At 37.6% G+C, this 16,488-nt stretch overlaps 1 protein-coding gene across 1 annotated transcript; it reads right to left on the bottom strand.

The window, feature by feature from the left end:
* Positions 1-1,090: 1,090 nt before the first annotated feature.
* Positions 1,091-13,976, bottom strand: LOC139700020 (regucalcin-like). Its single transcript, XM_071598458.1, has 6 exons — positions 13,854-13,976; positions 10,965-11,181; positions 7,690-7,905; positions 6,125-6,346; positions 4,120-4,232; positions 1,091-1,554 (listed from the first exon to the last, which is right to left on the bottom strand). The coding sequence occupies exons 2-6, from the start codon at positions 11,137-11,139 to the stop codon at positions 1,321-1,323; spliced, it is 960 nt and encodes a 319-aa protein (XP_071454559.1). The 5' UTR covers positions 11,140-11,181; positions 13,854-13,976; the 3' UTR covers positions 1,091-1,320.
* Positions 13,977-16,488: the final 2,512 nt, after the last annotated feature.

Genomic DNA, 16,488 nt, shown 5'->3' with positions numbered 1-16,488 from the left:
TTACACGCAGGGGCTACGTCTCTTCAAAAGAATAATTGAAGGAATTGGAGGCGTACTAATTTTTTATGTATGCAGGAACTCGCGAGTGGCAGGGTTAGTCCATTGGTCGACTGCTCTCATAGAACCAAGTCCAAGTAGTGCTGGGATCTCACCGTCCTCCACAGAATTTGTTTTTAGTTCATAAATTTGTGGAGAAATCAGGGCGAAGCACCAAGATAGATGATTTGTGTCCGAGGAACGTGTTTTCATCAAGTTCAGAAAATGTTGTTAATTGGGAATGGAGTTGAGGTAAATGGGACTCACGACAAAGGTTTGGATTTGAAAAAAACACCTAAATTCCGCTGGTACTCAACCATATTGAAGTGTATGTATCTATTTATACCCTGTGTATTTACTCGTGCACGTTTAACAAATCGATTTCTAGCGATTAATTCAAATAAAATGATATACTGCGCTCAGATTCCATGAATTTGTTATAACATTATTACTTTATCATCACTACAATCAGCGAAAATGGGCTCATTAATGGGAAATTAATAGTTTTAGGGAAATATTGGGGGTGTTATTTTGTCAAGAAAATATACTCATGCGCTCCGCTTGTCCGTTTGTTACACGATAATTTAGTAATTATGACTGACATTTATACGAAGTTCCCACTTTTATTTCTTTGGACATAAAAATAGTTACGCAAATTTTCATCATTGAGAACCCAATTAAATATGCGTAATTGGTCCTCGAGAGTCCCATGTGCAATGTAATTTCCATTTTGGTATGACATTATTCATTTAAGCATATCAATGAAGCGGACTGAAACGATTTAACATTATGCTGAACCTGAATTAAAAAGTTTCAGACATTCATACTTTTAAGAAGCAATAACTATTCTTAAAGATTTTTATGCTTCCGTGACACATTTATCACATACCTCTCAGTTTCTCGTCAATAAGCTAAATTTTAAATATTAAATTGCAGGTATTTCTCCATACTCGCCAGTTTTGTGTAATTTCTGTCAACGGACCCTTATTCTAAATGTATTTTCTTTCATTCTCCTTTCTTTATCAGATAGTTTATAGGAAAGGATAAATGAAAATTTTCAGTGTTTGCTGAAGCTCGTTTATTATCAGCCATTCGTTCACAAACGTCACGCGAAGGCCAGTTAAGGGCGATTAAATCAAAATTGACGGTGACGGACGAATTCCTGAGAAGGCAGGTTGACATTTATTCAAGAAGCAATTGCTACAAGCTGCAGTTCTCGTCTCAATGTTTCTTCGTGGTCGATCCTTTCGTTCATGACTCCCTCTCGAACGAAGATGTTCCGCGCTAGGCCAACTTAATGGAGCGGCTGGGATATCCGCTGACCCCGAGCCCAGTGACGCGGAAGAGGGCGCCCGCATTTCCATCCCTCTTTCGCTCCTCGTCCGTCATTCCGAGAGAGGCGCTGGTGACGTACAGTATGTCCAATTTGGGACCTCCGAACGCCACCGAGGTCGTCATGGCAGCGGGGATGGGCACGTGACCAAGGAGCTTTCCGCTCTCGGGGTCGATTCTTATGACCTAGGTGGAGAGAAATGATACGGGAAATGAAATAACTTTTGAATTATTAAATTAAACTCATTACTAGCGAATGAGGTATTTTACTTCCGATTTATGTATTTACTGAAATGCAAGTAATACTTGGCCCTTGCATAGGCTTTGGTACATCTCCATGGGTGAGAGCATTTGTATGGAATTAAATATTTTCATTCCGTTAATGGTCAAGCTTCATAATACCACTAGAGAATATTGAGATTAGATAATGGGTCTGCTGAAGAGCTTATAAGTTAAAATAAAAGTAGGCAGTTATTTGTGCTGCCAAACCCCGCTAGTTTGTAGGAAGGAATAGAAAAAGAAAGATTTGAATGAAGTAATGACGATGTTAAACTCATGGTTAAGCCACCAACTTAAACTATTTTTGATGCTTGTTGGCACAGCGTCATATGTGGAACCTTGGCCATATATTATTACTAGGAATCTTTAGAGATTAGCGGAGATACTTGTATATCATTAGAATTGTGTGAAAATAGATATCATTAGTAATTTTGTGAAGGTTTCAGAGGTAAAGAAATCAACATAGAAGAGCTTAGGCATCGGGAAAATATTGTGCATATAGATAAGTTTTGCATTTGCATTTACGTGAGTTGAAGCTAAGTGTAATTAATTTCATCATTTCAACGATACAATATGAACAGTTCAGATTTGTTTTTTCATTAATTTTATCACCTTATTTTTCACCCATGGTTTATGAAATGTAAATGAATGCTATAGTTTCAATGGGAATCTTGTGGAAGTGATGTACTTTTAATGATAGAAGTGACAGACTTGTACATTTTTAGTTAACCAATAGGTGATCAAATCGCACGGATTTCTGGGTTTCTATTTTCCAAAATATCATAAGTCATCTTTTCTTGGGTCTATTTAAGTTCGATTATTTTGTTATGGAGTCTTTTAGAATGAAGGGAAAAAATCGATGGTGACAGTTGTATTCTTAAGGAGGTTGATTGGCATTTTTCTGCATTTGTGTTGGGGTGAGCTTAGTAAGAAAATGAAAGTAAGAGACAGCCAATGAAAAGTTAATTGGTATTCTGTAAATGTAGATACATCCGTGGAAACAGCTGGTCACATAAAATTGAAATCGATTCAAACACTTAGGAACGATAACTTAGTTTTAGAGATATAATTTTCTATCGTCTATAGTTGGCAGGATAGTTGGGAATTTTTATAATTATTTATGCTAATAATAATCATATCCTTAATGAGCCCATATATACTCTGAGATCCTGGTGACTTTTTTTCCAGCTGTTGCGGGAGTGGCTGCTTGAAAGCTGTCACCGAAGAATAACATGGCTTTGACATTGAATTCCCTTAAATATTCCCAAGGCCAAAGGAGGTGCCGATCAGTCGATATGGCGCTAAACAGCGATGAAGTGGAGTTAACGTCTTTGGATTTCCTCAACACTTTGAATCCTGGAATTGCTGAGTATTATCTACTTTCAAAGGTTGGTTTACCTGAATATTGTTTGTGTCATTTGATATTCCAAAGGTTTACAGTGCCACGTTTAAAATATACCGCTCGTCCAAAGATAAATAGGTACTGATCTTACCACGGAATATGCATGAGATAAAACTGTACATATTTATGCGAAAAGTTCCATCAATATTTGGTATAATCCCGGAATCAATATCAAATTAAATAACTTGCACTTCCCAATAAAAGAATGCTCTTTTCATTAATATTAACGAGGCGAAGAAAATCCTTGCTGGGAAAAGACCGCCATTTATGTAATTCAAAATTTATTTTTCAGCTTCGTGTTCATGAACTCGTATCGCGTGACTTGGTGATGTTATCGCTGACGAGTAAAACTGAACGCGCAGACTAAGTACAAGAAGCAGTAATCGGGCGACTACAGAATTTTAATATCTTACTTATTTTACCGTAAATGGAGCAAAACATTATCAAGGTAGAATCTGCTCGAAAAACGTGTACTTTAACTACTCGCATTAATATCCAAATCCTCAGGTTGGAGATGAGGTAAACGGATATAAGAGGATTCTTCATAATCAAAAATGCACACCTTCAATCATCGCAAATTGTAGTTCGATTAAAACCAGGTGATTGGTGTAGCTATACGGCGATGATAAATGAAGTGGTAATAATTGGGGTAAGGTAATTGGTATTCTGATGGTTGAAACCCTATCGCACCATAAACTCAGGGACAGTAAATAAACCTTTCATGTCGGTACTATGTACTTGACGGAGACTTGATTTGAACCCTTATATAGCAATGCTGGTGGTGGGTCACCCAGTTGACAAGCAGAATCTACCCCAGAGTGATAGTTTTTCATAGATGCATATTATTACGAATGAGGCCTTTAGTGACGTAGGTTTACTATTGATGGCGTATGAATAAAATAACTTCGTAAATACAAATATGATGTTGATAATTCTATTTATCAATTCTTAATTTTAATTTTCTCTGGGATTCAGTCAAACTGTGCGCATCAAAATGATATTTTGAACCTGCTCTTTTAAATAAAGATTTAGCTTCTCTCCAATTTTGTCTCTACTCTGTGAGGTCTTACCTGGTAACCATTGAAGCATGCTACCCAGAGCTTTCCTTCCTTGTCCATGGTCATGCCGTCGGGGACGCCTTTGATACCATTCTTCTCGAAATCAAAGATGGTTCGTCTGCTTGCTGAAATATGTAAAGTTCATTTTTTTATTCTTTTACGCTACCTTTGGTTAAGAATGTAACAATATTGGCAATAGCCCACGTTTAATTTTTCACTGAACAGTGTAAGGACGACATCAAGCAAATATGATAAAGATTTGATACAACGAAACCTGTGGGTTACAGATAAATTCGGTGTTATAATAATTGGGTCCTTTTTTACTCCAGTGAGCATGTAACAAGGTATCAATTCATACAATGACTAAACAGGAAGTGAATGTGTAGCCAATCAAGAATACGCAAAAGATTCCTTTCGTCTTGGAAAATTTTCTCATTCTCTCAGGGAGAAGTGTTACCTAGGAGTAATTATCCATCCCTTCCTTACGGGCACCCATAAACTTTTTTGCTGAGTGAAAAATAGACAGGTGTGGATATATGTAATATTATTCCGTGATCCAGTAGGAAGAGAATGCAAGGTCTCTGAAATCACATCTGTTTATAATTACGAAAACCAGTTTTCTTTCGTTTTCTCAGTAGATTATTCTTTATGAATCGGATCTTTAATATCCAAGATCTTCGAGTATTACTCTGATAGGTTCCGAAGCTTCTGCCATAATCTTTTTTTGAACCAAAAGAAACAAGTCTTCCTCGGAAAATGCGTTAAAATTCTCGATTCAAATGCATCAATTAACATATTCTAGGAAGTTAGCTTTCCTGGTATTTTTACGTTGATATTGATTGCTTCAAATAATATCATACTCCTTCAACTAACAAGATGTTTCTCGATCCTGATCTCCACTCAAAACAACTGTAGCTCTTGGAATAAATAAAGAAAGACTGAAATGGGTGTATATAAGTTAATCGAAAGAAACATAGTTAAAATTGCGTAAAATTAGTTCGAAAATCAAAATGATTTATTATCACCATTGTATTGCGAAATGTTTAAGCATTTTATCTATTAACTTCAAAGTAAATGGAGGCTTTTCTATCGAAAGAGAGTTCAAATAATCGTAGATGAAATGCTCCAGGTATCGATTTTTATGATTCTGAACGTCAATTTATCAGAGTAGTAAGCCCTTAGTACTTTCTCTTCCGCTCGTGTTTATTTTGGATTTTTTACTATGGTAAATTATGAAAGGGAGAAAAAATAAGTGGAATTTCAGAATTCAGAATAAATATGTTGTGACGTTTCCTTGAGAAATATCATATTCTAGGTTTCAATCATCAATGAATCAACATTTTTGTTTTTTTTTAAGGGATGCGTAACAGAATGTACCAAACCTACACAGCTTGGAGTAAATGTAATATTACAAAGTATAGCTTTACATATTGATGATGCCTGCGGGGGACAAATATTCTTAATGGAATCACCCAGACATTTTTAAATCATCAAATAGTGATAGACCGAATAATTAGTTTCCCCAGTGCTATATCAGATATATTTTGCCCTCTTTCTTTGAGAGATATTTTAAAATTAAAAAGCTCCTTCCTTCTTTCGTTACTTTTTATACGGAATGACTCATTAGGTACTGAACGTCGTGATTATAACAGCAATTTCTCATGCCGCCTTAGACTTCATTGAGCACACTGTTTTCTTAGCCTTTATTTCAAAGGAAGCGGCCGCGGGAGGTAAGAAGCAATATATAATTAACTTTATGAAGTAGCGCCGTGTCTATGCTGGAGTATGGGCCTAGAGCAGTAAGAAACATTCCCTTGGGGATGAGATTCTATTTAAGGCAGTAAAAAATAATGCCTCTTTACCCTCTTCTCACGTCCAATCGCACGCGTTTGGTATTCTGCGCGCAGACTCCTCTGGCGTCCCGCAATTGCAGCGCAGGATATGCATTCACTGTCCGCGACTCAATCAATGAGAATGAGCTCCCTCCAATTTCTCCTTAACTAGTTTACATACTCACCCGTATTTAAACTTCCGCCGTTGAAGTCGAAGCAATCAACTCTTCGTAGGATGGAGTCGATGTAATACATGGTTTTGTTATCCCGCGTCCAATCCAGACCGTTAGCGATCCCGACGCCCGTCAGTTGTGTTGCTACTTTGCCGCCCTCCTCCAAGGTATAGAGAGACCCTCGACCCGGAGTAGCAACTGTGTACTCGAACTCCTCTCCCATGGGCATCGTTCCTGACCAAAAAAAGCGTTTGCAGTAAGTTTTCATCCTCCGCAAAATTGGATAGCGAACACTGCTATAAAAACAAAAAAAAATACATTTATAATCATACCTCGATCATGCCACATTATCCGAATGTTTTTTTCCCGAAATATTCTTACTAATAATCTTCTCACTAAATAATCTAATTTTTTACAACTATTATTATGCGTGGCAAAATGAAATCAAATCTGTCCAAATGACGTGGAAATTGCGTCCCATCATAATACACCGTGATGAAGGTACTGCACACAAACACTAAAAGGCACAAAATACTAATTGAAACCAGTTAAAGCTGAACAGATGAGTAGATCCGCTTAATCCGGGCTTAGCCGTTACTCTTTAATATGAGAAAAAGCGACGACTCGTAAGTACGGCGACCACCTCTGCCGCCTCGATTTATTTGTTTATTTTGTCACGAACTTTAAATCGTTATTATATCTGAAATATCCTAAGAAATCTATTTTTTTATTGTTAGTGTTGGTTCGCAAAATTTACCTATCCTTATTTTTCAACTTGGCCTTATTGGCCAAATTTTGTTTTAATATGAGATTGAAATATTTAAGTTTTCTACCAATTCCTTAGTTATTTTATTAAATTGAATGGTTCTAAGTTTTAATTCACCAAAATTAAAACATATTTTGTTTTCCATGCACGCAAAAATCTGTTGCGTTGAATATGCAATGCTAAAATTTATTGTTTTCGAAATTTAAATGGTTTACCAATAGCGATAAATAGCATAAACTTCAACCTCACTGTTCATAAAACGTTCACAAAACTTGATTGCCGGGTCGAGACGAAACGCGAAATTTAATTCACGAAAGTAGTCAATAATTTGATCTGTGGCCGTTAATATTAAATGAAAATGAAGAATTATATCCTAAGTTCCAACCTAAGGGTACAAATTTCCTTGCATTTAAAATTATTTTGGTTAAATATGGTTTTTGAAATTTGAAAAAGTATTTTAGAATTAATTTATAAAAATAGTGTTTCTAATTTATTCGGCCACTAGTGTATTACTGTATGAGTATAAAACGAGATTCTCCGACCTGGAGTATTTTTTGCTGCTCACCTCTGCATGCCAGGTCTTTTTTCCCCATTGAAAAGTTATTCCATTAGTCCCAGATGCGCGCAGCTTTCTGTGTAAACACTAACTTTCCGACTCATCAACGCCTAGTAACGTAGGTCAATCGGATATAGTGGCCATCTCTATGTACGCCGGGAGTAGTTGGCGACACCGGTAAAACCGAGGCGGACTTTTCTGATTCACTTCTCGTGAGTCTCTCCAAGTACCCACTTCCCGGCTGCTTCAACTCACCAGCCCACAGGCGACCGTTCAGGTCGACTTTCCCGTCATTGAATCTGTTGTTATGCAGGTCTTTCTCGACCGCCGCGATGGGCTCAACGGTCAATTTGAAGTTGGAGTGCTTGTCCTCTCCGTCCCAGTTCACCTTCACCAACTCCCTTCCCCAGGATATGACATATTTCGATGGCTGTCCTTGGACGGGGACAATCAACGAAACGGTTTTCTCGCCTGCAGGAGGAAAAGAATAAGAAAGACCCACAGTGACCGAGTTGGCTCATTCATTTTAGGTGAACAATTTTATTGTAAGTTAATAGGTTCAATGTGGCCTTAGTATACCTGTGATGTTTTCAGCTGATGGCTCGGAGTTGGTTGAGTAAGGTACAAGTTAAATCGGGACAAATGTAATGGGGAAGATACTTTTGTTTTTTAATCGTTGCTCTTTTCTAATCTGAAAGATATTTTGGTATTAAGAATTTTTGCGTTGAATTGGGAATGGACGATAAAAAGCTATGGTTTGTTTCCTTGTTTTTTTTAAAGTCATTCATGTCATTAAAAGTCGTTTTTAAGGAGTTTCAAGGAATATAACGCTGCTGAAAGTTTGTGATCATCACGGTAGTAAAGACGAAAGTGTCTCTAGAAGGTACCACCTCTTGGGCAAATAAAATATGTTATAACCCTTTTTTAGAATATTAATATTTATGAATAAATATATTTTTAGCGATTGAAAATATTTATTAGGAGCTAATAATTTATATATTTGAAAAAACACTAGTCCTAGTAAGTATTTCCTGTTGTACTACATTCCTAGATAACTTTGACATGAAAACCAATCTACGGTGGATCAAATTGCATCATTCATATTGTGATGTAATTATTTTCATGAAATGAGTTCAGTTTTGCAGTTAATGGTTGGGATGAATGAAATTACGAACAAATTTGCCCTTCCATCGCTCTCGTAGTGAGCATAATATAATGCACTTTAACGTTCGCCATTGCTAAAGTCATGTTTATAGCAATGTAAACCTACTGGTCACTTGTACTCACTTTTATAGGTCATTGCCCTTTGATCAAGATATTACCTAAAAGAAAAACTTTAATTTTATTTTTGACTTACCAAACCTTATCTTCGATTCCGTATAAGTTTTGACTCCACCCTGCTCGTACATTTAGAGAAAAATAATGTTAAGCTTCCTTATAGAAAATGTACAGGGGCGTGATATGAGCGGTAATGTGAAGGAGGAGAATTTGTGGGGACGCAAATTGCCACTAATTCCTCCACCCTCCCATCAACTCGCTCTTCTGTACCAACAGTTAACCGTTGCCGCATATGTTCATTACTCGATGTAAACTTGAAGAAGCGGGTGGATTTAGGGAGTAAATTTGGGTGCGGGAAAGAGCAGTTATGGCGTGTATGTAACCTTTTTCTCGAAAATTCTCGTAAGAATTTCCATGAAACTTCGTACTTCACATGCTTGGGGATAGTAAATTTTCGGCCATATGAAATATATTGAGCTACGAGTGGATTTCGTCTTTGAAGAAATTCATGCCTGGGCCAAAAAATGCATATAATGAGTGCATTAAATGTATGTACCTATTGAGTGTGTGTTGTATCAGTTCTTTTATTTTTTCGCCCGGAAAAGGTTTTACGTTAAAAATTATTCCAAAAAGCGAAAGAAAAAGTTTAGACTTTGTATGAAATTGAGTTAAAAACGTTTCAAATAAGGTTTGGTTAGGTTTAAAATTACAGGCAAAATATTTTGAGCTAAATGATATTATTAAAACCCAAGGACTCCAAATCTAAAAAATCAAGTAATTCTTGTAAATTTTATCTTGAAAACTAACCGAAGGATTTTGAGTAGATGATGTTCTTGCATCTATTTTTTAATGATATATATTAGGCACAGTTTTCGGAGAACAGGATACGAATTCAAATGAACGATTTACCTGTTTTCTCACTTAGGAAAAATTTATTCTAATGTGACATTCGCATTTACTAAAGGTGTCTTTATTTGTTAACATAAATAGCAGAATATCAACGTTAGGAAAATGCGTTGAGAAGTAATGCGAAATTTAATTGTTATATTGATTAAGTTTTGCGGTGCAGGATTGCGAAAGTTAGAAAGAAAAACGTTGAAAATGATGTGACTACTCATACTCTTCGTTTCCGAAGGATTTCGATGAAACAGGGTATATTGAACGTATATTACAATAAAAAAGTGATTGACTTCAGTATTGGCTTTTTTAAGACGTTTTAAATAGCTAAGACATAAGAAAATATTTATTTAACTTTTTAGACAAATAGTGGAGAATATTCGTTCGGCTACACGCTTAGACTATATACCACCAACCACATTCGTCAACCTGATGGTTGGTTTGATAGGTCAGGAGCTGAGGGTAGAGCCACTAATACTGGCATAAATACTACTACACAGGAATGGAACAACTTGGGTGAAGCTGGAAGTACCGAGGATCCTCACCGTGAATAGAACCCTGGCCCTCGGGTACAGGGCCCATTGGTCTACCCACTGGAGTAGCACCTTCCCTTTAGAATTACAGAGAGTTAAAAACAATAATGATTTAAGGAGTCTTTTTTTACTATATTTTGATTACAAAGGGGTTGGATGAAAAATCGATCAAAATAAATTTTATGCAAATGGCCTTATTTTGATGCAAACAAAATGAAATCTAAACTCTATATTGTTTAAATGTCATGTCTGGAATAATCTCCGATTCGTCTTACATTAGATCATTTGACTTATCACTTATATTTGATATTTAATTGCACTTCACTTTCTTATTTTAATTTATGTATGACTTGAATGAACATAACAGAATGTATGATTTTCACGGACACTTAGCGTAACAATCAGCTCTCCTTCAACTAGGAAAGCTCGAGTTTCACTATACAAGTATATACACGTATTTTACGCGTGCATAATTGACCACAAAACTATATGAGCATCGACATTTTACCCCCAAATTTTGTTTGTGCAAGAGATAATTCCTCTTATCTTTTGGCTGTAGAATCCACTTAGCTAATTGAAAGATTTGACTATAATTCCCCCCACTTAGCGAAAACATCCATATACTTGATTGGGTATCCCCTTTGGATTGGTCATATTGGAATCGATGTACCTTTTTAAATTTCCATTCATGTTCCTATCGCCAAAAAAAAAAAATAAGTTGGCAAACCTGAGTTGGCTTCATACGCGAACTTTCAACCATGCAAAGGAAATAAAATTATACAAATGCTAACTTTAAATGATGGAAAGGTAACGACCCCTCACCGAGTTCGTATTTGGTGTTCTTTCCAGTGGCAGGGTCGTAGCGCCACATGGCCATGCCGTCGATGTCCACGTAATATAACTTCTGCGTCTCTTCGTCCCAATGAGGGCCCTCGCCCAGGATTAATGGCGGCCCGATCCGCTCCACTTTGGCGTTGATCTTGCTACCTTGCGACATATTGTAGGTGGTATTCCGGAAAATTTCCAATGAATGTGTTTTCTGGAATTATAATTAGGAATATTTAACGAAGAACAATCATTTTAAACTTGAAAAGCTAGGAAAATAATCTAAGAATAAGTTGGCTATTATGGATTTCTATTGATCGTTGAAATCTCTTTCGAATATCTATAGTCGTTATTGCTGGTTAAAGCTGTGTCAGTTAAATGGTAGTTAGTTAGTTAGTTAAATGCGAGGTAGCAAAAGGTACTTTTCGTACATTTTCATTGGTTATTCCCAAAGTTTATATTCTTTTCTCGTCCTCGAAATTTCGGAGTTAGGTGTTTTGTTGTCTTATTTATAATTTTGATACATAAGTTGTCTTATTTTGTTTGCCTATAACTTCTGATTTAAACACGTAGAAGTTTTCACTCTTTGTTAACAATAGAATATCCTCTTGACCTAAAGGAATCATTAATTTGTGAAATAGAAGTCAGCTCTGTTAAATTTGTGTAAAGGATATAATTATTGCGGCATAAACTTGAAAAAATCACTCCACATAATTTATCAGTGCCTCAAAAACCGCTGATATTTATAAATAAGGGATAAGTTAAACTTAAAGCAGATTTCACATTTGAATACATGTATATATTTTATTAAAACTAATTCAATGAGTATAACTCAAGTGTATGTATGTGTCCGACGGTTTTAAGCTTCAAATACGTAGGTGTAATCTTTTCTGTTAAATAGTTAACATACATATAAAAAGAAATTCCTTTAAAAGAACTGAAATTTGAAAAATAATAAATTTTACTTGAATAGCTTCCTTTTCTAACTTCTTTTTATGGTAATAAATAGTTCAAGCTCAAATGGGTTACTTTTGACTATAATGTTCTTGAAGATATCAATAGTTAATATTTTAGAAGATTACCATCCAGACTTGAATATTCTTGAAACAAAATAAATATTCATGATGCAAAATTGACCCAGTCTACTTGTGTGTGATAAGATAGCAGGGTTTTTCGTTCAATTATATTTACACATTGCCCACCATGTGTCCGCTTAAAATAGGCAGTAATCAAAATGGAACACTTATTTAACCAAGACATTTGCAGGAGAGTGAAATCGGCTGATTTGGGATTGCATGATGCCGCAGGAATTCTGAATCCTCTATCACTACGAGTATTAATGGAATTTCAATGAAAGACAGATCTTTGAAAAACTAATTTAACCTAAGGACGTCATCTGCTATCTAACAAATCACCATCGAGGGATGGCAAGCATAACAATTTTGATTTCAAGGATCAAACATACATCGTACTCCGGCTTGCGACACCAGAATTCGCAAGCATGTTTCCATTGTCACAAAAGAGGGAAAATGTTGCGAATAACAAGACATGCGATGAGTGACTGTTTCATGCTCAGCGATTTTATTCCTCTCACGAAGATTACTATTTCACATACGGCTCGGAATTCGATACGAAGGAGCACGCGCCTTTAGGAATCTAGAGACAACGTACGCAATCTCGGTGACTTGGTTCCTACTGTTGCGAAACCTCATCTTTTAAGTGAGCTCCCTAAGTGTTTGTATACTCCACGAGGACAAATCAAATTCCACGGCCTGTTTGCTTCGAATGACGAAAAACCGGCTTATAAAGATTTTGAAGCCATTATCCGTGCCCACGTACTTAGTCGCAAATAGATGTATTACTTTGAACTCGTTGCCTCATTCTTTTATCTCTTCTGTCGTCTTTCTTGATACTTCCTTCCTTCATCACCCTTTGTTGAAAATGTTACAGGAGCCGCGAGCTGGCTGCACGTACGTTGTCCGTGATTCCGCATGACATCATTACTCCGTAAGAGTAGCAGCTGATTGGAGCAACGCTATTTATGTTACCGAACTTGACCTTGGCAATCGCCTCGGAGTGAGTCCGCGACGAGCGTGGTATCCGCGATAAATGAAGACAACTTAGGACCGAGCGGGAAAGTCACGACGGGCTTAACGCCTGTACCGTACTCAGTCTTCCAAAAAGCTGATGATTTTTCAAAGCAAAAATGTTTTCGATTTCGGTATACGAGACATACAGATAACTTTAGGTGCAGGCAGTTACTTAGGTACGTAACTTACAGCGATAGGTTAACACCTGGATCATCTGCCTCAATATACTACGCCATGAATCTTCGGTACGGTGCGAAATTCTGAGAATTCAGCACTTTATCTTACAGAAGCCGAGATATACCTCACCAAGTGATCTTTACTAAACGGACTAGGAATTTTGTAATGCACCCTCTCCTCATCCTGCTGGATCCATTCCCAGTGGGCACGAGCAGTTAAACCCCATCGCTCGCTAGATGGCAGAGAAGTTCGCCTTCAAAGATTCTGGCGACCATGTGCTGCTGACTTAGAGGCATAAAATAAGTTTACATATTAGGAAAAAGAGTTGAACTATATGAATGCAGAGGAACTTAGACTGCTGAGATTTTACAAAAGAAAGGATGAATATTTAAGTCCGTGTCTAATTCGGCATAAGAATCCCTCTGTAACGAAAACTTTCTCTTAGCAGCTGCTACCAAGAGCTTTTTAATTGAGGAAGTCTTTCTTCCACTTGTCGAAGATGCCTAAAACTTCAAGACCAGTTTCGTTGAAATATATTAAAAACGGAAGGGTATCCATCCCTAGGTTAATTCGCACCAGGAAGTGGGGATTATTAAAGTAAAAAGAAATGCCAGCTTACCGATGATTGTTCACACGTTCCCTGGGGATCGGCTGAAGGAGTTAGTGAGGATGCTCCTCTACGCTGTGCGTGGCTTCGGAAGACTGGCAGTTGTCTCGGCTAGGACTGGGACAAGGCCGAGTATATGAGGGACGCGATTACCGTACACTACCGCGGCGGGGGGGGGGCACGCATTGGAATAGTGAATGCTCAAGTCGGAGGGGAAGACAGGGGAGAAGGAGGGGGCTCGGGATAAGAATGAAGGAAGGTTTGACGGGGGGGAGAGTGGGATATGGCAGACTCGACAAACGTCCTGTCACGTCGTCTGTGCCCGATAGCGGTGTCCCGTGACGTAACTCTGCCCCAGAGATTCCCTCTTTGGCCTTTATTCTCGGTCTTGTCCTCCTCGGATTCGAGTTGAGCCGCAGAAATTTTCAAATGGGGAAGAAGAGTCGATCTTCCAAAAAAGTGGCATGCCAAGGTCAAGTACTTCGCGTGGCACAAGAGGTCAGTCATTAGAAGGAGTCAGACTCGGAGGTCCTAGGGTTTATATTTTATCTGAACAGGCAATCCATCAAATGCCGTACGATCATGACGGGACTTCGAATTGAAAAATAGAGAAAAAGAGGAAATCATTTTGTTTAACTTTTATTTGAATTATTATCTTGTATGGTCGGTTTATTCATTCTTTGGCGGATTTTAGTACATATCGAGCCATTCGTTCAAATTTCTCATGAAAGGTAACTTGCACCATGTTAGTTTTGAATTGTCGACTGTGAGGTTGCTAGATTAAAATTCTGGAAAGGAATTTTCTTATTATCACGGGATAGTTCGAATTGTTATTAGCCATAAATGCTCTCTCTACCATCTTAAAAAGTGAACTATGATGATTTAACTCCACCTTCGCACAATGAAAAACGTACGAGAGATAATGTTCAGGGCTTGGGGCGGAATACAGTCTCGGGAAAATGTGCAGCGTCTTATCTCATTGTAATATTGTAGTATTGTAATAATGTAATGCGTTTACGAAGCGAAGGAATACTAGAAATTAAAATTTCAAAAAAAAACCGCACCGAAAGACCACTTACATGCATGCTTGTACTCGCATATCAGAGAGGGGTGGCGCAAAAATTCCCCAAAAAACCGATAAATATTCTGAAAGAGATTAGAGCCGAAAGAGCGCAAGGGTTTGAAAACCCTTGCTGAAAAGCCTGATTACCTATATGTCTTTGGTTGTTTCTCGGGATAATCATACAGAAATCGATGAGAATGCCAGTCATGTTTTAGAAAGCTGATCCTTGCCCTCAGGACTATTAGGGAGACTTTTGGTATGTATGTACTTTAGTTTGAATAGTTTCGTCGTTCTTCTTATCGTTAATAAAACCTAAAGCCCTTAATATTATTTTTACGTCGGGGCATATCATTCATTAAATAAGCATTTAATCACTCTTTCGCGTTTTCTTTGGGTTACTCCTGTAACAGAGTGATATATTTGTGTAACATTTTTTTATTTCCATTTATGAGTCGATTTAGTAGAATACATTAAATTATATGGTACTGCGCACGTGCGTATGATAACAGTCAAAAGTACAAGATTTTCAGATAACGTCATGGAGGAAATTTATTGGTCCATCTCTGATGTTGGAATTCATTTACTTTGATATTTTTCTCGGCTAGCATATCATATCATATCAGAGGAGCCGTGGTGACAGCAGAAGTTGTTGGAATGATGGAGGTATTAGTTTCGTAGCCGAGTTTGCTCCTGGGCGTTTACTACGCCCTCCCTCGAACTGTATTATACTACCTTGATCAAAAAGTTCCCGGAATAACCACCGTGTGGCGCTCCCATCGTTCCGATTTGAGTTCTGTTTTTTTTGTTAAATTGGTACATCTGTTGTTGATATTCCCTTTAAATCTTAGTGTCATAACTTGACATTTGCAAAAGTTACGTAGCCAAGAGTACATCTATCTCTGTGTGTGTTGGCGATTTTTTACAATTGCAGAAATGGATTTAAATTTGCAACAACGAACTTGTATTAAATTTTGCGTAAAAAACGGATTTAGTGGCGCACGGACGTTGGAAATGTTGGAAAAGTGTTTCGGCAACGATTCTCTAAAAAAAACGGTCGTTTACCAGTGGCACGAGCGGTTCAGAAGTGGTCGTGAGTCAATCGAAGATGATGAACGCAGTGGCAGACCATCAACATGGAAAGTCGGTGAAAAAATTGATAAAGTAAAAGAAATGTTGGTCAATAACCGCAAATTAACCATCAGAGAAATAGCGGAGGACTTGAACATTGCCTATGGATCCGCCCAAGACATTGTGGTTAATGATTTGGGTTTCCGTCGTGTAGCATGCCAAAAGACCTCAATTTCATGCAAAAAAGAGACCGTGTTGACGTCGCAAAAGACATGATTTGCGAGGCTGAATCCGATCCCACATTCATCAAAAGGATCATTACTGGAGACGAGACGTGGGTTTATGAGTACGACACGCAATCCAGACATCAGGCAAGTGAATGGCGTTCACCAAATGAGCCGAGACCAAAAAAACCACGTCGTTTTCAGTCAAAAAAGAAGGCAATGCTGACGGTTTTCATGGATTACAACGGTGTAGTGCATCATGAATTTTTGCCAGAAGGCCAGACAGTAAACA

The sequence above is a fragment of the Hetaerina americana genome, unplaced genomic scaffold (assembly GCF_022747635.1).
Source record: "Hetaerina americana unplaced genomic scaffold, ioHetAmer1.1.p SCAF_10, whole genome shotgun sequence".
NCBI classification, from domain to species: Eukaryota; Metazoa; Arthropoda; class Insecta; order Odonata; family Calopterygidae; genus Hetaerina; species Hetaerina americana.
The sequence above is the reverse complement of the archived record's forward strand: the minus strand, read 5'-3'. Positions and strand labels throughout refer to the sequence as shown.

What these genes read in the sequence shown, in the direction of transcription:
- LOC139700020 (XM_071598458.1), bottom strand. Translation starts at nt 11,139, where the DNA reads ATGTCGCAAGGTAGCAAGATCAACGCCAAAGTGGAGCGGATCGGGCCG. An exon ending in GAACACCAAATACGAACTCG is followed by an intron (nt 7,906 to 10,964) that starts GTGAGGGGTCGT and finishes TTCCTCCTGCAG; the next exon opens with GCGAGAAAACCGTTTCGTTG. An exon ending in CATGCTTCAATGGTTACCAG is followed by an intron (nt 1,555 to 4,119) that starts GTAAGACCTCAC and finishes CTCTCCACCTAG; the next exon opens with GTCATAAGAATCGACCCCGA.